General features: G+C 40.2%; 1 protein-coding gene across 1 annotated transcript in view; it reads left to right on the top strand.

Annotated features, from left to right (window-relative positions):
* Positions 1–23,581, top strand: part of LOC140201348 (protein transport protein Sec23B) — a 64,785-nt gene that overhangs the window by 23,333 nt on the left and 17,871 nt on the right. Inside the window, exons 7-12 of the mRNA XM_072265301.1 lie at positions 1,033–1,177; positions 1,890–2,048; positions 5,946–6,061; positions 9,299–9,422; positions 19,350–19,430; positions 19,876–19,965. Coding sequence (XP_072121402.1) covers positions 1,033–1,177; positions 1,890–2,048; positions 5,946–6,061; positions 9,299–9,422; positions 19,350–19,430; positions 19,876–19,965 — 715 coding nt within the window. The remainder of the gene's footprint in view (positions 1–1,032; positions 1,178–1,889; positions 2,049–5,945; positions 6,062–9,298; positions 9,423–19,349; positions 19,431–19,875; positions 19,966–23,581) is intronic.

Raw genomic sequence — 23,581 nt, 5'->3', positions numbered from 1 at the left:
GGTTGTTCTTGTCATGAACACCTAAAGAAATTGGATCTGTACTCTTTGGAGTTTGAAAGACTGAGGGGTGGTATTATTGAAGCATAGTGATCCTAAGGGCATGACAGGGTAGGTATTTTGATGCTTCCTTTACTGGGATTGATTGGAATAGAGGAGCCACAGTTGCAGCATAAGGGTCATTTAAATCTCAGATGCGTAGAAGTTTCTTCAAGCAGTGTGTGGGTGGTACATCTCCAGAATTCTCTGTCTGGGATGGTTGCGGCAACGAGATAGCAGGGGTATATAAAAATGAGGTAATTATATTTTTGGAATATCAGGGAATTGAGGGCTTTGTGGAACTATTATGGAGGATGGTTGAGACCTGGGGCAGGTCAGCCACAATTGTATTGCATGGCAGGACAGGCTCGAGGGGCTTGGGTGGCCTCCTCTTTCCTGCTCTTATTTTCTTGTGAAGGTTAGACCATCACACAATTCTTTGCTAGAATTCAAATAGTAAACAGTTATTTTGTGTTCATTCCTTGTTGAGAAATCTTGTTTCAATCTGATATTTTGGAACCGTGTCTCATCTAATATTGAATTTAGCACTACAGTTTCTTTCTTCATAGTCTCAAACAATCTGGTAAAGATTTTCTAAGTAGCTCCATTTATCTCTGAGTAGATTTTATTCAAAAGTACATCACATTTATTCTAGGATGCAGTATTCTTTTTGTCATCTTGCATGCTTAATTAATGAAACATTCTCTTGAGTTTCTGCCCTCCTATCTTCATTTTGAGTTTGGGTAAGGCAGATATCTTAAATTAGATCAAACACATAATTGTGTTTATAATAAAGATGTCTGAGAAATCAAATTCCTATCTTTTTTTAAGATCAGTTGATCTCTAATGAAAAATTGTAAGGATATATCTGAGTTGAACTCTTATCTACCAATTTCCACATTACTTAAAAAGTTGAAAGCATTGCTGTTATTTCTTTCACTGATTTAAAGATATTCCAATTTACACAGTGAGATGATGTGTTGTTTCTCTTTTAAGATTCTTGCAGCCTGTTCATAAAATTGATATGAATTTGACTGATCTACTTGGAGAACTTCAGAGGGATCCCTGGCCTGTACCTCAGGGCAAAAGACCTTTGCGTTCAACTGGTGTGGCTCTTTCCATAGCTGTTGGTTTGCTTGAGGTATTGAACTGAACTTCCAGGGCTTTGTGACCTCTTTGTGTATATTGAACATTTAGAAGCTTCTTGTATCTTATTGCCTGATACCCTGTCAGGATTATACATAAAATTATGGTGGATTTTTTTTCGTAGTCTCATGGGAAGGTACTTGTCAGGAGATGTGATGGTAGTTGGAATAAACTGAGTATCTCCTTTTTGGGAGGGAATGCAGCATACAGCAGTAGCTTCCATAGAGACTTCTTCAATTGCAGTCAGCTTTTGGAGAATAGGAATGTTGGCCATATTTAACTATGCACTAGAGTAGTGTTCCTTGATGCATGCAATGATCCCCATTGTTAAAGCCCCTTCTATCCTATGCCATACTTCAACCTTTTCCAGGATCTCTGCTTTCAATTAGAAGGTGTACAACAGAAATCTTGATGATGAATGTTTAGCTAGTAATTGACTAGATCTAACCAGTACTGTTCAGTCTTTAATTATAATCCAGTGAGTATTTTGCAGAATACAGAAAATATTGAAATCATTTTTCATGCAGAAATCATTTTATTTTTTCAAACTATTTCTTAGACATTGCAGTCCTCATGGTTGCTCCAACTTGTTTTATGAATTGGAATAAGTGAAGCTGTATATCCTTTGTCTTTGAGAATAAGCAATTTTATTTTTGATTTTCCTTATGGGTGAAATAAATTACTAATATTTCAATTCTTGGCCACAGGGTAGTTTTCCAAATACTGGAGCCAGAATAATGTTGTTTACTGGAGGACCACCAACCCAGGGACCAGGCATGGTGGTGGGTGATGAACTGAAAACCCCCATTCGTTCCTGGCATGATATAGAGAAGGACAATGCACGGTTCCTGAAGAAAGCAACCAAGGTTGGTCATCTTTTTAAACTGTATATTTGGCATTGAAGACCAAATATTATTATCTGTATAGTTTCAGATGTGAAATACCACGATTTGTAAGCTTCTGCTTTGTCATTTCTTCCGGACAAGACCAGTGGTCTGCCCGTTGATGGATTATTGATAAATCTATCCTTTCCCAGGAGCATACGTAACGATATCATGTGTTGGTGGATTACCTAAGGATATCCATGTATCCTTATTTACATATTACTATTTAACTATTTATGGTTTTATTACTATTTAATTATTTATGGTGCAACTGTAACGAAAACCAATTTCCCCCGGGATCAATAAAGTATGACTATGACTAAATACCTGGGATTTGGATGAGTAAATATTCCCTAACAGTCTTCCATTCAGTGCGAGAGTCTATTCATTTTAAATGACATCTTTCTTCTTTTATGTGGTTGTTTAAATGAACAGCTTATGATGTGCACAACAAAACTAAATTTTTAAGTGATGTAAAGTTAAAAAATTATTGCACAAATTCATTTTCCTAGCTCAGTTCATTCCAATCTTATTCCTTTAGAACCATTAAGTTTTATACATCTGTCATTTATTTACTTTGCTGATTTTACACAGATAATTGATTTAGAGCCACAGTCTTAGCTGTACTATGTTGTTTGGAAGTAGAGAAATGTGGGCAGTTTAGTTCACAAAAAAAACAGTTTCTAGGATTATTAGATAATAATACCTCTGTATAACACATTAGGATCCATTGTGCCTGTGGCAGCTACTAATTAGTCATATATGTATTGCCTTGCAATTTTTTCCTTTATATAGTAATCCAATTACTTTATAAAACTTAAAATTCCATAAAAGATACAGTCTGTCCTTGTGTAATCTGCCAAATCCATAGACAGGATCTGAGCCAATGTTGCCAGGCCAACATTCCTAGCGTTGAAGCTTGAATGACACTCACTGCTGTCCTACAGGCAGGCTATATTGTCTGCCTGTCCCACACCATACTGTCAAAACATGCTCTGCTCCGAGTTCCAAGTGTGGTCTCAAAGCCTCCTCGAGAAATGTGTAACATCCTCCCAACTCGGGAATTCCTGCCATTACATGAACTTTCACTTTGAAAAAGTGATGTGTATAACTATTTCATTCCTAAATCCTGCAGGTTTGGAAAAGTTGAGCTCACAGTGTGTAGATTCATGGTAAACTAATAATTAAGTACTTATTCTAGACAGATACTAAAGGAAATAGATTAAGGTGAGAAGGGGTAGATTTAAAGGGGTCCTGAGGGCAAATTTTTCATGTAGGGAGTGGTGAAAATGTGGAACAAGCTACCAGAGAAAGTGGTAGAGACAGATATGATTATAGTATTTAAAAGACATTTATAAAGGTACATAGATAGGAAAGGTTTAAAAAGATAGGGAGTGCCAGAGTGGCAAGAGTGCCACAGTTACCCTGTCAGAGATCCTACTAATCCTATTATTAAACCAAGACCACTGCCAGACTGCTCATGTGAAACATAAAATTCCACTGCACTATTTCATTGAGCAGTTGTAATGTTCATTCCTCTGGATACCGGCTTCATTTTGGAATCTTGCGGTACACAAATTGGCTTTTGCAGAATCAGAATCAGGTTTGTGACGTGAAATTTGTTAACTTAGCAGCAGCAGTTCAGTGCAATATATAATCTAACAGAGAGTGAGAAAAGAAAATAATAAAATAAAACATAATAAACAAGTAAATCAATTACATATATTGAATAGATTATTAAAAAATGTGCAAAAAAACAGAAATACTGTATATTAAAAAACTGAGGTAGTGTCCAAAGCTTCAATGTCCATTCAGGAATTGGATGGCAGGGGAGGAAGAAGCTGTTCCTGAATCACTAAGTGTGTGCCTTCATGCTTCTGTACCTCCTACCTGATGGTAACAGTGAGAAAAGGGCATGCCCTGGGTGCTGGAGGTCTTTATTAATAGACGCTGCCTTTCTGAGACACCGTTCCCCGAAGATGTCCTGGGTACTTTGTAGGCTAGTGCCCAAGATGGAGCTGACTAGATTTACAACCTTCTGCAGCATCTTTCGGTCCTGTGTAGTAGCCCCTCCAAACCAGACAGTGATGCAGCCTGTCAGAATGCTCTCCACGGTACAACTATAGAAGTTTTTGAGTGTATTTGTTGACATGCCAAATCGCTTCAAACTCCTAATAAAGTGTAGCCGCTGTCTTGCCTTCTTTATGACTACATCAGTGTGTTGGGACCAGGTTAGATCTTCAGAGATCTTGACACCCAGGAACTTGAAGCTGCTCACTCTATCCACTTCTGATCCCTCTATGAGGATTGGTATGTGTTCCTTCATCTTACCCTTCCTGAAGTTCACAATCAGCTCTTTCATCTTACTGACATTGAGTGCCAGGTTGTTGCTGTGGCACCATTCCACTCCTGTATGCCCTCTCATCACCATCTTGAGATTCTACCAACTATCTATCGTCAGCAAATTTGTAGATGATATTTGAGCTGTGCCTAGCCGCACAGTCATGTGTATGCAGAGAGTGGAGCAGTGGGCTAAGCACACACCCCTGAGGTGTGCCAGTGTTGATCATCAGCGAAGAGGATATGTTATCACCAATCCACACAGACTGGTCTTCTGGTTAGGAATTCGAGGATCCAATTGCAGAGGGAGGTACAGAGGCCAGGTTCTGCAACTTCTCAATCAGGATAGTGGGAATGATGGTATTAACTGCTGAGCTATAGTCGATGAACAGCATCCTGACGTAGGCGTTTGTGTTGTCCAGGTGGTCTAAAGCCGTGTGAAGAGTCATGGAAATTGCATCTGCCGTTGACCTATTGTGGCGATAGGCAAATTGCAATGGGTCCAGGTCCTTGCTGAGGCAGGAGTTCATCTAGTCATAACCAACCTCTCAAAGCATTTCATCACTTGTCAATGTGAGTGCTACCAGGCGATAGTCGTTAAGGCAGCCCACATTATTCTTCTTTGGCACTGGTATAACTGTTGCCTTTTTGAAGCAAGTGGGAACTTCTGCCCGTAGCAGTGAGAGGTCGAGAGTGTCCTTGAATACAGTTGGTTGGCACAGGTTTTCAGAGCCTTCCCAGGTACTCCATTGGGACCTTCTGCCTTGCGAGAGTTCACTCTCTTTGAAGACAGTCTAACGTCGGCTTCTGAGACAGAGATCACAGGGTCATCAGGTGCAGCAGGGATCTTCACAGCTGTAGTTGTGTTCTCCCTTTCAAAGCGGCCATAGAAGGCGTTGAGATCATCTGGTAGTGAAGCATCACTGCCATTCATGCTATTGGGTTTCGCTTTGTAGGAAGTAATGTCTTGCAGTCCCTGCCAGAGTTGCCATTCATCTGATATTGCCTCCAACCTCGTTCGAAATTGTCCCTTGAAATAGCCCTCCGCAAATCATACCTGGTTTTTTGGTACAGGCCTGGGTTGCCAGACTTGAATGCCACAGATCTAGCCTTCAGCAGACGATGTACCTCCTGGTTCATCCACGGCTTTTGGTTTGGGAATGTACAGTAAGACTTTGTAGGCACACACTCATCCACACAGGTTTTAATGAAGTCAGTAACAACTGCAGCATGCTCATCCAGATTCAAAGAATCTGACCATTGTTATATGGTCATTTAACCATATAACAATGATCACACATTAATAATAATCATTCTGTGATATCTTGAGGTGTGATAAAGGGTTACGGAAAGCCTCTTCATTCTTTCACTTATTGCTTCTTTGCAAAACCATCTCAAGTCTTCACTGCTGAAACTCTTACACTTGCTTTCTCTCCTGCTGGCAACATTAGTGAGTTTCTTCTTCATTTTTCAATGATATTGGGTTAATATTTTTTCTGTTACGTTTTTTATAATTTTCTAATCATTTACTTCCTACAGCATTATGAGGCTCTGGCAAACCGTGCAGCAGCAAATGGCCATTGTGTTGACATCTACGCTTGCTCTCTGGATCAGACTGGACTTTTGGAGTTGAAATGCTGCTGCAACCTGACTGGGTATGTGATTTCCAAAGAAATCAATAATATTATTATAATTAATGGAGAAGAATGCCTACCTTAATTGGAAAAAGAGCAGCATATTTCAAACAGAAAGCTTAACTTAGTTCAACTGCTTTTCCTAATTACCCAGGCCTAAGGTGTTCTTTTACCAGATTGTGTGAAAGCCACTTGGTAAAAACTTAAGCAACACACATAAAAGTTGCTGGTGAACGCAGTAGGCCAGGCAGCATCTCCAGGAAGAGGTACAGTCGACGTTTTGGGCTGAGACCCTTCGTCAGGCGGTCCAAAACATCGACTGTACCTCTTCCTGGAGATGCTGCCTGGTCTGTTGCGTTCACCAGCAACTCTTATCTGTGTTGCTTGAAATTCCAGCATCTGCAGATTTCCTGGTGTTTGTGTGGTAAAACTTAAGGGAGTGTTTTTTTTTAAATGCTTCCAATATTTGTGGAAAGAATATAAAAGAAATAGGTTGAAATACAAGTAATAATGTCTTTTTTTAACCCATTTATTTCCCTTGAGGTTTTGATTGAATTTACAACATACTGCTCTCAAGTTTTGTGATTAAATGGTGCATTTCCTAATTGTGGCCACTAGATGGAGACATTGACCAAATTAGCGGAAAGGAAATGGTGGGGGTGGGTGGGGGGGGGGGTGTGAAACTAGTGTTGCAACCTGAGGTAAATGCCCTGAGATAGGGAGCCTTTCCTTTTTTTTGGTAGGGTTAGAAAACTGGGTGCAAATAGTCGTGGTTAGATCTGGAATATGCTAAAAAGCATTTGATTTGTCACTATCTTAAGTTCTCTGAACCCATTCAGTGTCTAGTATTATGGAACAGAGCTTACTTTTTTTCTTCATATTATAATATATTTTTGTGTTAACAAAGTTACTGCAATGTTATTGATGAGTTATCACAAAAAATCAGTTTTATTCAAATTATCGTGTCTTACACTTGTGCTTAAACTAGAAACAACTTCAAAAGAGATTAGTTGAATCAGTAAAAAAGAACTGGTGTAGGAACTCGATTGGTCAGGCAGCATCTATGAAAACACAGAGATAGTCGGTGCTTCAGGTCAAAACCTTTCATAGGACTATAGAATGCTGCTCGACCTGCTGAGTTCTCCTAATTGCACAAAACCCAGTAGCATTTACATCCACAATAATTAAGTGTTTTGAGAGGTTGGCGATGAGACATATCAACTCCTGCTTGAAAAGCGACGTTCATCCATTCTAGTTTACCTACCGGAGCAACAGGTCCACAGCAGATGCGATTTCATTGGCTCTTCACTCAACCCTGGAACATTTGGACAGAAAAGATGCATACCTCAGGATGCTCTTTATTGACCACAACTCAGCATTCAATACTATCATCCCCTCTTAACTAATCAATAAGCTTCAAGGCCTTGGCCTCAATACCTCCTTGTGCAATTGGATCCTCAGTTTCCTCATTTGCAGAGCACAGTCAGTTCGGGTTGGCAATAACATCTTCTTCAGAATCCGCATCAGCAGAGGTGCACCACAAGTCTGTGTGCTTAGCCCCCTGCCCTACTTGCTTTACACTTAACGACCGTGTGGCTAGACACAGCTCCAATGCCATATTTAGGTTTGCTGATGACACCATTGTGTCTAACCAAAGGTCGTCATGCATCAGCATATAGGAATGAGATTGAAAATCTGGCTGAGAGATGCCACCACACTCTCTTAATCAAAATGTCAGCAAAACCAAGTAGGTGATTATTGACTTCAGTAGGAGGTCAATATCCGGAGGTCCATGAGCCAGTCCTCATTGGGGGATCAGGGATGGACAGCGTCAGAAATTTTAAATCCTTGGCTGAACACATTATTACAAAGAAAGCACAGTAGTACCCCTACTTCATTAGGAGTTTGCAAAGATTCTGCACGACTATAACTTTGACAAGCTTCTTAGGTACGTGGTGGAGAGTATATTGACTGGCTGCATCACAGCCTGGTATGGAAACACCAATGCACTTGAACAGAAAATCCTTTAAAAGGTAGTGGATACAATCCAGGCCATCACAAGTAAAGCCCTCCCCACCATTGAGCACATCTATAGAGAACGATCTCGCAAAAAACAGCATTCATCATTGGGGATCCTCAGCACCAAGGTTTCTTTTCTCGCTGCTGCCATCAAGAAGGTGGTACAGGAGCCTCAGGGCTCAAACCACCAGGTTCAAGAACAGTTATTACCCCTCAACCATCAGGCTCTTGAATCAGAGGGGACAATTCACTCAACTTCACTTGCCCCAACACAGAAATGTTCTCACAATCTATGGACTAATTTTCAATGACCCTTCATCTCATGTTCTTGATATTTATTGCCTATTTATTTATTATTATTTCTTTGTTCTTGTATTTGCAGTTTGTTGTGTTTTGAACTCTGGTTGTCCACCCTGTTGGATGCAGTCTTTCATTGATTCTATAATGGTTATTGGATTTATTGAGTATGTTGCAAAAAAGTTAATCTCAGGATTTTATATGTTGACGTGTATGTACTTCAAAAATAAATTTACTTTAAACTTTGAACTTCAAAGGAAAGTGGAACAAAAATAGGCTTTTGGAGAAATCTGTACAAATTCAATTGAGTTGAAAAGAAACATAAAATGCTGCAGATACTCAGCAGGTCAGACAGATCTGTGAGGGAAATATAAGAGCTGACGAGACATTTCATCACCAAGTCAGTTCATATTTGTGGGGAAACAGACAAGTTCATAGTTCAGGCTGAGCTGTTTTGTTGGAACTGAATGTCAATTTGACCTCTGGTTTGTCGGCCACTCCTCATTGGAAGCTTGGTTCAGATTGCTGAAATTCATTTATTGTGGGACTCTCAGTGACATTAGAGATGTGTGTCCCTTTGCAGAAATTAAAGGATTTTTCATGAGTCTGTTCCACTGTGCCATCGTTAATGTTATTAGAATTCCACATATGGGTTATATCTAAGTGATTGATAAAGTAGGTTTCACCTGGGTGTCTAAATTCTATCACAGAGCTCCTGACAGTTAGAAAAACTGCTCTGTTTTCAGTTTCATTAAACTTGATGGAAACTGATACATATAATTTCTAGAACAGGCTCTCAATCTGCAACACTAATTTTCACACCTAAAAGGCAAATTTAAAATCTAATGTGTATATTCAAACTTCAGTACTCAGATAGTTTTGTACTGCTGGATGTTGTAGTAAAAATAACTTCACAGCCCATGTCCATCTTTCTAAATCTAGAGGTTATATTGTGATGGCAGACTCTTTCAACACTTCCCTCTTCAAGCAAACATTCCAACGAGTTTTCAGTAAAGGTCTGCAGGGAGATTTCAGAATGGCATTTGGTGCTAGATTGGAGGTTAAGGTAAGTAAATATCTTGATACTTGAAACACTTGATACTTGAAACTTGAACACTTGAAACATTGGTGGCTTAACCTTTTATTATCTATGAAGAGGTTATCACCGGATTTCGTATATCACAAAATAGTCTACGTTCTTTCTTAATAGGAAAAGTGCTTCCTCTTTTATTATTTCATTGCTTACTTCCTTTCTCTTGATTGCTTCCTTTATCTACTATGATTGCCTTTACCATGAAGGGAGCAAATGTCTGAAATGTAAACTTCTCATTTATATTTACCATGGAGAAGGACATGGAAGCTTGCAAGATCAAAGGAGAGAACAAAGTCAAAGTTGTGTTTATTGGCATATACATACATTCATGTACAGATGCAAGAAAAAGTTTGTGAACCCTTTACAATAACCTGTTTTTCTGCATTCATTACTCATAACATATGGTCTGATCTTCATCTAAGTCACAATAATAGACAAACACAATCTGTCTAAACTAATAACGCAGAAACAATTGTACTACTCACCAATACTGAGATCACCATTTAAACAATCACAGTCTAGGTTCAAAAAAAGTATGTGAACCTCTGGGGTAAACCCTCCTACAAAAGCTATTTGGAATCAGATGTTCCAATCAATGAGATGAGATTGGAGGTGTGGGTTGTAGAGGTGCTCTGCCCTATAAAACAACACACAAAGTCAGGTTACTGACAGAGCCTGCTCTTCTCAAGAAAGATCTGTTTATGTGCACCATGCCTCAATCAAAACAACTTTCAGAGGACATAGAAGAAGAATTGTAGAGATGCATGAAGCTGGAAAAGGCTACAAAAGCATTTCTAAAGACTTGTGTTTATCGGTCCACAGTAAGAGAAATTGTTACAAATGAAGGAAATTCAGTTCTGTTGCTACTCTCCTGCAAAGATCACACCAAAAGCACAATGTGCAATGCTGAAGGAGGTGAAAAGAAACTCAGGATAACAGCAACAGACCTGAAGAAATCTCTAGAACTTGCTAAAGTCTCTGTACATGTATCCACTATAAGAACAACACTGAACGAGAATCTTAAGAAAAGCAGGCTCTACTCCAAATAGCTTTTGTAGAAGACATTGCCCCAAAGGTTCACATACATTTTTGAACCTAGACTGTAATTGTTTAAATCGTGTACTCCATATTGACGAGAAGTACAATTGTTTGTGCGTTATTAGTTTTGGTAGATTGTTTTTGCCTATTATTGTGACTTAGATGAAGATCAGACCACATTTTAAGAGTAATTAATGTAGAAAAACAGGTTACTGTAAAGGTTCACAAATTTTTTTTCTTGCAACTGTACACACAGGTGCAATGAAAAACTTATCTGCTGCAGGGTCACAAGCACTTTACATCACATAAGCAGCATTAATGAGAAAACAAATTATTCAAATTTTTATAAGAAAACATAATTAAGACAAAAGAAAACAAGTCCTATTTTAGTGGAAAATGTTACTAAACTGTAGGTGGTTTTGTCAGCTGGTTCAAGAATCAAATGGTTGAAGGAGAATAGCTATTCTTGAACCTAGTGGTGTGGGACTTCGGACTTCTGTACCTCCTGGCCAGTGGTAGCCACAAAAAGATGGCATGGCCCAGATGGTGGGGATCTTTGATGGTAGATGTAGCCTTCTTCAGGCAGCGCCTTCTGTAGATACCACCAATGGTGGGGAAGGACGTTCCATGATGTATCGCACAGAGCCATTCTCTCTGCACATTCGTATGTTCTTGCGCATTTGAATTGCCATACCAGATCATGATGCAACCAGTCAGGATACTTCAACAGTACATCTGTAGAAGTTTGGTAGGGTTTGATGACAAGCCAGATCTCCGATCCGGAGCATATCAATATTGTAACAGAGAAGATGCTGGAGGTCTTGAAACATACATAAAGGTGGATAATCCCCAGGCTCTGACAAGATGTATCCAAGGAAGTTATGGAAAGTGAGTAAGGAGAATAATGGAACACTGGCAAAGATTTTTGTAACCTTAGATTTTGTAACCAGAGCTTTATATCAGTGATGGGAAAGTTCTTGAGAGACAGGATATATTTACATTTGGAAAGACGAGAATAGTCAGAATGGCTTTGTGCATGAGAGATCGTGTCTCATTAATTTGATTGAGTTTGTTGAAGAGATAACCAAGGGGATTGACAAGGGCAGGGAAGTAGACATTGACTATGCAAGTCCCTTGATAAGGTGCTATATGGCAGGTTGGTCTGGAAGGTAGAAGACGGGTCATAAGATGAGCTAGCCAATTCAATAGGAAATTAGCTTGGTTGTAGGAGGCAGAGAGTGGTAGTTGAGTTGTTTCTCAGACTGAAGGCCTACGACCAGAGCTGTTCCTTAGGAATCGGTGCTGGGTCCTTTATTGTTTGTCATATACAGTATACTAGTAATTTGGATAAGTAGGTGACATGATGAGTAAGTTTGCAAATAACACTAAAATTGATTGTGGTGGTGGTCAGGGAAAGAAGGTGCCAAGGCATTGTGTATGAAAGTTGGGAAGTCATGCTACAGTTGTACAAAACATTGATTAGGGAACTGTATTGACACAGTTCTGTTCACCACCTACAGCAAAGATGTGATTAAGCTAGAGCAGCAGTCCCCAACCACCAGGCCGTGGACCGGTACCGGGCCGCAAAGCATGTGCTACCGGGCCGCGAGGAAACAATATGATTTGGCGATATGAGTCCGCTGCACCTTTCCTCACTCCCTGTCACGCCCACTGTTGAACTTGAACGCACGCAAGGTCATTACGCACGTGTGGTCATTACTCACGCGTCATCCATGTCAGCGCAGGAAGGAGACCAACTCCTCGAGCTTGCAAATGATGGCGGGCTGAAAAGTATGTTTGACATAACATCTCTGCCGGCATTCTGGATCAAAGTCAAGGCTAAATATCCTGAGATACCCACGAAAGCACTGAAAACGTTGCTTCCATTTCCAACATATCTCTGCAATGAATGCAACGAAAGCTAAATTGCGGAATAGACTGGACATAAGGAACCCCCTTCAAGTATCGCTGTCTCCCATCACCCCTCGATGGCACCGTCTTGTTGCAGGGAAACAAGCCCAGGGATCGCACTGATTCAGCAATATTGGTGTGTTGCAATGATCTTATATGTTCATACAGGGAAAATATGTGCTGTGTGTTTAATATCCAAATGTTACTTAAAGTATTATGATGCTATTGACTTATAAGTGACTTATATAACCATATAACAATTACAGCACGGAAACAGGCGATCTTGGCCCTTCTAGTCCGTGCTGAACGCTACTCTCACCTATTCCCACCGACCTGCACTCAGCCCATAGCCCTCCATTCCTTTCCTGTCCATATACCTAACCAATTTTTCTTTAAATGATAATATCGAACCTGCCTCTACCACTTCTAATGGAAGTTAGTTCAACACTTACTTCAAGCTCCCCTGTCCTCCCTGATAATTGACTTATCACTATATTCATGCGAGGAAAATATGCACTGTGTGTTTAATATTAAATGGGTTAGATAAACCCTTTTAGAAACGTAATTGAATGTATTAGCCACTTATCACCTATATTCCGGTCGTGATTAACAACCCCCCCCCCAAACAGAATCGCCAAAAATGATTGGTAGAAAAAAATCGGCACGTGCACACAGGTGCCCGCGCAAGGCTTTATAGTCATAGTGGTCTTTCTCGGGGTAAACACAACGTATTTGACTGCTACTCTTGTCCGTTAGCAACCCTGCCCACCCCCCCCCACCCCCCACCGGGTTGTCCGGTCCACAAGAATATTGTCAATAGTAAACCGGTCCGCAGTGCACAAAAGGTTGGGGCCCCCTGACCTAGAGGGTGAAAAAAAATTCCCTTGAATTGAAGGCTTGATTAGTGAAGTGAGATTGGAGAGCCTGTGTTTGTTTACACTGCTTAAAGATCAAAGGAAGTTGAGTGGTGACCTGATAGAATTTAAAGTCATGAGAGGCACAGATAGGGTAAAGGGCCAGAGTCTGTTTCCCATGATAGGGATATCTAATCTAGAGGGCATAGGCTTACAGTGGGTGGAAAGAGATCTGAAAGGTACATTTTTCACAGAAAGAGCAATTAGTACCTGAACTGGGTGGGGGAAGGCACAGTAACATTTAAGAAACATGTGGGCAGGTACATGAATGAACAAGGCATAAAGGAATATGGAATTAGTGCAGGAAAGTGAGATGATAGTTGGCATTGATGTGATGGGCAGAAGGGCTTGTTTGTATGCTGTATATATACCTCTATGACTACATGACCATAGGAGAGTCCATTTTATATTTTTGGACCAGACCTCACTCATATCTTACTAATGAAATGAAATTACTCTGTTATCATTGCATCATCCAGTTCTGGATTGATTAATTGAAAGAGACGCAAGAGCAACATGTCCATAAGACCATAAGACAAAGGAGCAGAAGTAGGCCATTCGGCCCATCGAGTTTGCTCCACCATTTTATCATGAGCTGATCCATTTTATCCTATTTAGTCCCACTGCCCCGCCTTCTCACCATAACCTTTGATGCCCTGGCTACTCAGATACCTATCAATCTCTGCCTTAAATACACCCAATGACTTGGCCTCCACTGCTGCCCGTGGCAACAAACTCCATAGATTCACCACCCTCTGACTAAAAAAATTTTTTCGCATTTCTGTTCTGAAAGGGCGCCCTTCAATCCTGAAGTCATGCCCTCTCATACTAGACTCCCCCATCATGGGAAACAACTTTGCCACATCCACTCTGTCCATGCCTTTTAACATTCGAAATGTTTCTATGAGGTCTCCCCTCATTCTTCTAAACTCCAAGGAATACAGTCCAAGAGCGGACAAACGTTCCTCATATGTTAACCCTCTCATTCCCGGAATCATTCTCTGAATCTTCTCTGTACCCTCTCCAACGTCAGCACATCCTTTCTTAAATAAGGAGACCAAAACTGCCCACAGTACTCCAAGTGAGGTCTCACCAGCGCCTTATAGAGCCTCAACATCACATCCCTGCTCCTATACTCTATTCCTCTAGAAATGAATGCCAACATTGCATTCGCCTTCTTCACTACCGACTCAACCTGGAGGTTAACTTTAAGGGAATCCTGTACGAGGACTCCCAAGTCCCGTTGCATCTCAGAACTTTGAATTCTCTCCCCATTTAAATAATAGTCTGCCCGTTTATTTTTTCTGCCAAAGTGCATAACCATACACTTTCCAACATTGTACTTCATTTGCCACTTCTCTGCCCATTCTTCCAATCTATCCAAGTCTCTCTGCAGACTCTCCGTTTCCTCAGCACTACCGGCCCCTCCATCTATCTTCGTATCGTCGCAAACTTAGCCACAAAGCCATCTATTCCATAATCCAAATCGTTGATGTACAATGTAAAAAGAAGCAGCCCCAACACTGATCCCTGTGGAACACCACTGGTAACCGGCAGCCAACCAGAATAGGATCCCTTTATTCCAACTCTCTTGTTTCCTGCCAATCAGCCAACGCTCTATCCACGTATGTAACTTCCCTGTAATTCCATGGGCTCTTATCTTGTTAAGCAGCCTCATGTGTGGCACCTTGTCAAGGCCTTCTGAAAATCCAAATATACAACATTCACTGCATCTCCCTTGTCTAGCCTACTGGTAATTTCCTCAAAAAATTGTAATAGGTTTGTCAGGCAGGATTTTCCTTTAAGGAATCCATGCTGAGTTCTGCCTATCTTGTCATATGCCTCCAGATACTCTGTAACCTCATCCTTGATAATCGACTCCAACAACTTCCCAACCACCGACGTCAAGCTAACAGGTCTATAATTTCCTTTTTGCTTCCTTGCCCCCTTCTTAAATAGCGGAGTGACATTTGCAATCTTCCAGTCTTCCGGAACCATGCCAGAATCTATCGACTTTTGAAAGATCATCACTAATGCCTCCGCAATCTCCACAGCTACTTCCTTCAGAACACGCGGGTGCATTCCATCTGGTCCAGGAGATTTATCGACCTTTAGCCTATTCAGCTTCCTGAGTACTTTCTCTGTGGTAATTGTGACTGCGCACACTTCTCTTCCCTGCCACCCTTGAGTGTCCGGTACCTTGCTGTCTTCCTCAGTGAAGACTGATGCAAAATACTTGTTCAGTTCCTCTGCCATCTCCTCATCTCCCATTACAATTTCTCCAGTATCATTTTCTATCGGTCCTATATCTACTCTCACCTGTCTTTTACTCTTTATATACTTGAAAAAGCTTTTAGTATCCTCTTTGATATTATTTGCTAGTTTCTTTTCATAGTTAATCTTTTCTCTCTTAATGACCTTCTTGGTTTCCTCTTGTAAGGTTTTGAAGACTTCCCAATCCTCTGTCTTCCCACTAATTTTTGCTTCCTTGTGTGCCCTCTCCTTAGCTTTAACTTTGGCTTTGACTTCTCTTGTCAACCACGGTTGCATCCTTTTTCCACTCGAAAATTTCTTCTTTTTTGGAATATACCTGTCTTGCACATTCCTCATTTCTCGCATAAACTCCAGCCACTGCTGCTCTGCCGTCTTTCCCGCCATTGTCTCTTTCCAGTCAACTTTGGCCAGTTCCTCTCTCATGCCACTGTAGTTTCCTTTACTCCACTGAAACACCGACACATCAGATTTCGGCTTCTCTTTTTCTAATTTCACAGTGAACTCGTGTGTTGTTTGCGTTTTCAATCATGTTATGATCACTGCCTCCTAAGGGTTCCTTCACCTCAATCTCTCCAATCACCTCCGGTTCATTACACAATACCCAATCCAGTACAGCCAATCCCCTAGTAGGCTCAACAACAAGCTGTTCTAAAAAGCCATCTCGCAGACATTCTACAAATTTTCTCTCTTGAGATCCAGTGCCGACCTGATTTTTCCAATCTACTCGCATGTTAAAATCCCCCACAATTATCATAACACTGCCCTTCTGACAAGCCTTTTCTATTTCCAGTTGTAATTTGTAGTCCACATCCCTGCAGCTGTTTGGAGGCCTATAAATAACTGCCATCAGGATCCTTTTACCCCTGCTATTCCTTAGCTCAACCCATAAAGATTCTGCACCTTCCGATCCTATATCACCTCTTTCTAATGATTTAATATCATTTTTTACCAATAAAGCCACGCCTCCCCCTCTGCCTACCTTCCTATCCTTCTGATACACCGTGTATCCTTGGACGTTCAGCTCCTAGAGACATGCATCCTTTAGCCAGGTCTCAGTGATGGCCACAATATCATACCTACCAATCTGTAGCTGTACAACAAGATCATCCACCTTATTTCTTATGCTGCATGCATTTAAGTACAACACCTTAAGACCAGTATTTGATACTTTTTGCTTTGATTTCACTGCAACTTTATTGCACTGCAACTCATCCCAATGGCTACACATTTGCCCCATCACCTGCCTGTCTTTCCTGACATCTTTACTGCTCACTATCTTAGATTTATTTCTGTTTTCCCCTTCCTCCGCTCTATCATTCCGGTTCCCATCCCCCTGCAGTTTCTGAGTTTTAAACTCTCCGCGCGGTCCTGCTGACGTCACACGCCTGCGCAGTCTCGCCCTTCTTGCACTCGAAGAAGTTTTTAAAAAAAACTGCCTTCCTTCACAATTCAGCTCCCACGACGCTCTGTAGTCCCGATTCAAAGGAGAGCCGTTGGTAGCAACCTGCCTTTTTAAGCTCTCCGCGTGGTCCTGCCGACGTCACACGCCTGCGCAGTCTTGCCCTTCTTGCACTCGAAGAAGTTTTTTAAAAAAACTGCCTTCCTTCACAATTCAGCTCCCACAACGCTCTGTAGTCCTGATCCAAAGGCATATTACATCACAATGTATTGAGCATACATAATGCTGGGTGTACCTCACAAGGCTGTCTTTTAGTAAACCAGTCACTGGCATGACTGTTGTTATATTTGCTCAATCTTAATTTGTTCAGCAGTGTCATTTGCTGTTTCATTCAATAAATTGAAAGTAATTACCTGTTATCTTCAATTAGATGTAAATAATATTTTTAGCAGAAAGGATCCAATTTTATGGAAGTTCCCAGTTTTGAAGCTATTTTCTTGATTTTACCATTTAAATGTTTGTTTCATTCCAATTGAGTTAAGCTTGCAATATTTCCTGTGACCTCTTATATAATCATGTGATATGCAGTTCTTCTTTTTAATTGCATGCATTATCTTTTGACACAAATCTACAGTATTTGTAATGTGCATAACACAATACCACCTGGGAACAAGACCTCATCAGTTTAGAAAATGGTTGTGCTTTTAGTTGTACAGTTATGAGGTTGTGTGATCTTGTCAGTGGGGCTTGTCATATATACAGTGAATTCTGGTTAATTGAGACCAGTACGTTTTGGCCTAATTGAGCCGCTGTCCCAATTAGCCAAAATTTCATGGAAATAGTTAGACAGGTATTAAAAAATGGACAAACTTAGTAGCAAATTATGTATTTAAATGAAATACAGAACAAATTAGAATACTATCAATAGTATTTACAGTACTATAGAATTGTGTATTAGTTCCTAGTAGTTATCGATGGAAGAATTCATCCAGTGTATGCAGTGAACAAAATCACTGCAAACACCTAATGCAGATAATGCTATTGCCTAATGCCTTCATACAATGCTATTGACAATTGCATCCTCCAAATCTTCATTTTCGTTGTAACATTCAAGATGGTTGTCGATACCTTCAAGTTCTTCATACTTCCTAACTTGTTAAAGTAGTGAAATCGTTTCATTTTCACTACAAGCTGCTACCAAGCCAGAATGCTTGAAACCACAGTGAGCAAAACAATTCTAAATTGTCTTATTGCTTATTTCTCACCAACTGCTTTTTGAGCACAAACGCAGTCAACTGCCGCTGTTTAAAAACTGTTCATTCTAAGCACAGTGTAGTGTCTAATGACTACACGTGTGCGCAACTGATGCTAATTTGAACCTTTTCTGCAACAGTCTCATGTCCCAATTAAGTGGCATGGTGTCCCAAATAAACGAAGGGAATCCTGGCAATTTTCTTGATTAGTTTTTGTTCTTTAAGAGTTGTCCAAAATAAACGGCTGCCCCGATTAACCAATGGCGCAATTAACTGGAAACCACTGTATTTGATTTTTAAAAAGATTTTAAGTTAACAGTTTTGTGGTAGAAATGTAACATCTGATCACATTATCTCTGGGTTAGAGAAGAGAAAAAATTAGTCAAGATTTCTATTTATTGTAGTCCACTGAATTTGTTCAAATCTATCTGAACATCTGATGACAGGGTCTGTCTTAGAACAATAGCTCACCAATAAGTATAACCTGCTGGCAAACTATATGTGGCTACTTCGACAAGGTAGTGGATGGCATGCCTTCACTGCGTCAATGGAGGAGGGAGATCATGGACGAATAAATATGACTGTATACCTCTTGGCCTTTGCTTCGGTATTCTGGTGCAGCTTTACTAAACTGCCAGCTCTGATTCAGTGCAATTTATTTGCCACTGATGATAGTTCACAGTAATCCAGTAGTTTTGTTGTTGCTGACTTGAAGCAACAAGTCCATAGAGCATGTGGTATAATATGCATCTCTTGTGTTGGAGATGCTTTTCATTGTGAGATGGTTCCTACGTATTGAGATGTATAAAATAAAACTGTGGCCCTCTCTCGCAACTATAAACTTGATGATGGCAACCACCAGTGCTCCCCTCCTGGTTGAAGAAGTTTACAAGGACATTTGTCTGCGTGATGTTGGCAGTTTTTTGAGCTTTACTCAACAATCTACTTTAAAAAACCTCCTTGGATACACTATATTTGATAATAATAGCTGAGTATTTATATCCTAAAAAAAAGCTTTAGTAATTTTTGTCATTGTTACACAAGTAGATTTGAAAGAGAAAATTAACCAGATTTACTGAACTGACTTCCGTATCTGAAATATTTATTTCAGACAACCAGAGAACTGAAAATTGCTGGAGCAATAGGTACCTGTGTGTCACTGAACTCCAAAGGCCCTTCTGTGTCTGAGAATGTAAGTTGACTTAATGTAATCTGTAACTAAAATGTTATTTTTTTTAATGGTATGACTTTTTTGAATTGTCAGTTAATGATTTTAGTAGCATAACTTGAGATATATCAGTAGGCTCATGGGACCTTTGTGCTTGCTCAGCCATTGAATAGGATCAGAAAACATTTTCAGGGTCTTCCCATGAAACTAGATCTCAAGGGAAAAATAACATGAAGATTCTCCAGGTTATGCATTAAAATGTAGCTTAAAAGATAACCCTTTAAGAGTGCAATTTTTCTGAGTTTTAAAATCAATATATTGCCACACTTAATTATTTGAAGATAATTTGAAATATTGTTTTGCAGTATATTGGTGTTCTCCATGCATATTTTTTCCACCATATAAGCAGCATAGACATTTCAGTAGTCATGTACTTCTGATATTTTTTCACTTTATTTTATTTTTGTAGGAGTTGGGTCTAGGTGGTACATGCCAGTGGAAAATTTGCGGCTTGGATCCCAGCACAACCTTGGGTATCTACTTTGAAGTTGTTAATCAGGTGAGCCTGTTAAAAATACTTCCTCTTGTCTTACGGAAAAATGTCAGGGTGGAAAGTTCTTCCTTCCTGGCTGAATTAAATGTAAAAGTAGCTTACAGGAATGGAGAAGTCAGGATGGTCAAATATGCAATAACAATTAGCAGTAATTAGATCTAGAGAGAGTAAGCAGCCAGGGATGGAATGGAAGTACTGAAGATGGGTGAAAGGTTCCATGGCCAAAGAAATGAGCATGGAAGAAGAGTTGACCATCATGTTGAGCTCAGAACTAGGGACATAGGGGGACAAAGGTGAGACCTCTGTTGAGGATGGGTGGATAGGAATCAGAGAGGGGAAGATCAGAAGGGATAGTAAAAATTGCCAGGGTTGGGACTGGAGGTTGTAGTGTGGAATGGGGAAAATGAAGGGCGAGAAAGATCTTGATGGGGGTACTGGAAAAAGCTGTTGGAATTTACAGTCTTTAATATTTGCAAGAAAGGAGAAAAGTCATCTATTGCAATGCCACATGAGGCAAAGAATAAAATAGAACTGAACCATGATTGCGTTGAGATAGTGAATTGGTTGTGTTTACAGGGAGAGATCAACACCTGCATCTGCTGATGCGTGGCATTAAGTGTGGATCTACGGATATAAAGAGAACAGAGTCTTGAGAGACCATGAGACATAGCAGCAGAGGACATCTCAACTCCATTTTCCTGCCTTGTCCCCATAGCCTTTGATGCCCTGACTAACCAAGAATTTGTCAACCTCTGCTTTAAATATACTCAATGACTTGGCCTCCACAGCCGTCCATTGCAATGAATTCCACAGATTCACCACCCCCTGGCTAAAGCTATTCCTTCTCATCTGTGTTCTAAATGGATGTGAACTATTATGAGGCTGTACCCTCTGGTCCTAGATTTACCCACTATAGGAAACAACCTCTCCATAATCACTCTTTCTCGGCCTTTCAATATTTGATAAGTTTCAATGAAATCTCCCTCATTCTTCTGAACCCCTGCGAGTACAGGTGCAGAGCCATCAAACGTTATCCTCATACGTTAAACTTTTCATTTCTGGAATCGTTCTCGTGAACCTCCTTTGGACCCTCTCCAATGCCAGAGAATCCTACCTTCTGGTAAGATGGTGGTGCATTCAATTGCAGTGGCTTCTACGGGGTCAACCAAAGGTGTTTAATTACCTTTTTCAGAATCCTGTGGTGTAATCCATCCAGTTCACGTGACTTATCTACCTTCAGACCTTTCAGCTTTCCAAGCACCTTCTCCATAGTAATAGCCACTACACTCACTTCTGCCCCAACACACTTGAATTTCTGGCATACTGCAAGTGTCTTCCACGATGAAGACTGTAGCAAAGTATTTCTTAAGTTCTTCTGCCATTCCTTTGTCCCCATTACTACCTCTTCAGTGTCATTTTCCAGTGGTCCGGTATCCACTCTCACCTCTCTCTTAATCTTTATATCTGAAAAAAACTTTTGGTATCTTTTTCGATATTTTTGGCTAGTCTACCTTCATATTTTGTCTTTTCTCTTATGGTTTTTTAAGTTGCTTTCTGTTGGTTTTTAAAAGCATTTTAATTCTCTAACATTCCACTAATTTTTGCTAAAATATATGCTCCCACTTTTGCTTTTATGCTCCCTTATCACCCACGGTTGCCTCTTCCTCCCTTTAGAATACTATTTTGTCTTTGGAATGTACCTACCTTGTGCCTTCCTAGTTGCCCCCAGGAACTCCAGCCATTGCTGTTGTGCCATCACTGCAGGGTGAATTCTGTTGTCCTATGATCACTGCCTTCCAAGGGTTCCTTTTACTTCAAGCTTACTATTCAAATCTGGTTCATTACATTGATGAATGAATTATTGAGACATTGGATAGTTTGAATATGTCTGTGATCCTGGATGGGTCTGAATAGTGAAGAGCAAAATTTCAGTTGGAATTCATATGGGACGAGTTGGAGCCAGAGGCATTTGTGAAGGAAAGAAATGTGATTATGATACCTGGTTTTGATCAACACCTTATCGAAAACATGAAGGGAAACAGCAACCACTGAGAGTGAACATAGCAAGAGAGATAGATGGAAATCCACTGGATAGTGGAGTTTCTTCAGATTAGGCATTTGTGGAAGATCAAAACAAAACTTCAGATCAAAAATAAAAGCAGAAGACCAAGGATCTGTGCCCAAGGATCTGCTTTTTGACCAGATGCACATAGCCTTCTAGACTCTTCAATCAGTTCAACAATTTTACATATTATCTCAGCTATCTTCATTTATGTTGCCTCCAGATCCACTTTTCCTTCTTTATTTGTCCCATGGTTAATCCCTTTTGCTTTACTGTATGAATCCTTCCATCTTCTAATGTCTTCTCCTTCCATCCAATCTGAGATCACCTTTCCTTTTTGTTTCTCATCCCCTTCTCTGCATCATGCTTGACTAATCTTCTGGAATTTTTTGAGGATGTAACTATGAAAATGGACAAGGGAGAGCCAGTGGATATAGTGTACCCGGACTTTCAGAAAGCCTTTGATAAAGTCCCACATAGGAGATTAGTGAGCAAAATTAGGGCACATGGTATTAGGGGCAGAGTACTGACATAGATTGAAAATTGGCTGGCTGACAGGAAACAAAGAGTAGCAATTAACGGGTCCCTTTCGGAATGGTAGGCGGTGACCAGTGGGGTACCACAGGGTTCAGTGCTAGGACCGCAGCTGTTTACAATATACATTAATGATTTAGATGAAGGGATTAAAAGTAACATTAGCAAATTTGCAGATGACACAAAGCTGGGTGGCAGTGTGAAATGTGAGGAGGATGTTATGAGAATGCAGGGTGCCTGCAGGACAAACATGTCCTAGAACACAATGACTTTTTTAGGTACCTTCAAGTACGAAAGTATGTTAACCAGAGTTGTAGATATATAGACCTATCGACAGTAGAATTAGAATTTTTTAAGATTCTGAATTCGGCTTGCAGTTCAATACCTAGTAAATCCGTTTCTCGATTATATAATGCACTCTCCCATGCTAAAAATGTAAATACACTGTATATTAAAGAGAAGTGGGAGAAAGAAGCGGGGTTGGTACTTTCAGAGGAGGCTTGGGGGAAAATCTGCAGCTTTCAATGGTCCTCGACTAATTCTTTGACTTGGAGAGAACATTGTTGGAAAAACATTATAAGATACTTCAAGACCCCATATCAGGAAAAATATAAAGATACAAACGTGACGTGTTGGAGAAGGTGCGGCTCCAAGGAGGCAAATCATTTTCATATTTTCTGGGATTGCCCTAAATTAAGTCTATATTGGGAAGGTATTCATAGAACATTAGTTAAGGTACTTAGGTCCCAGATACCTCTGAACTTTGAGACGCTCTATTTGGGGCATGTATTGTTTCTTGAACAGAAGGAAGATATAAAGTTGCTGCAGGCCCTCTTAGCGGCAAGTAAGAAATCAATCACTAGAAAGTGGCTAAATCTAATACCACCTACATTAGAAGATTGGCACGAAATTATCTTGGAAATATTTAAAATGGAAAAGTTGACTTACTCCCTGAGAATTCAAAAAGAAAAATTTTATCAAATCTGGAATAAATGGATTGAATATATAACCCCAATGCAAGCAGAC

Source organism: Mobula birostris, chromosome 8, assembly GCF_030028105.1.
Source record: "Mobula birostris isolate sMobBir1 chromosome 8, sMobBir1.hap1, whole genome shotgun sequence".
Lineage (NCBI taxonomy): Eukaryota > Metazoa > Chordata > Chondrichthyes > Myliobatiformes > Myliobatidae > Mobula > Mobula birostris.
Note: the sequence above shows the minus strand (reverse complement) of the source record. Positions and strands in the feature narration are given on the sequence as shown.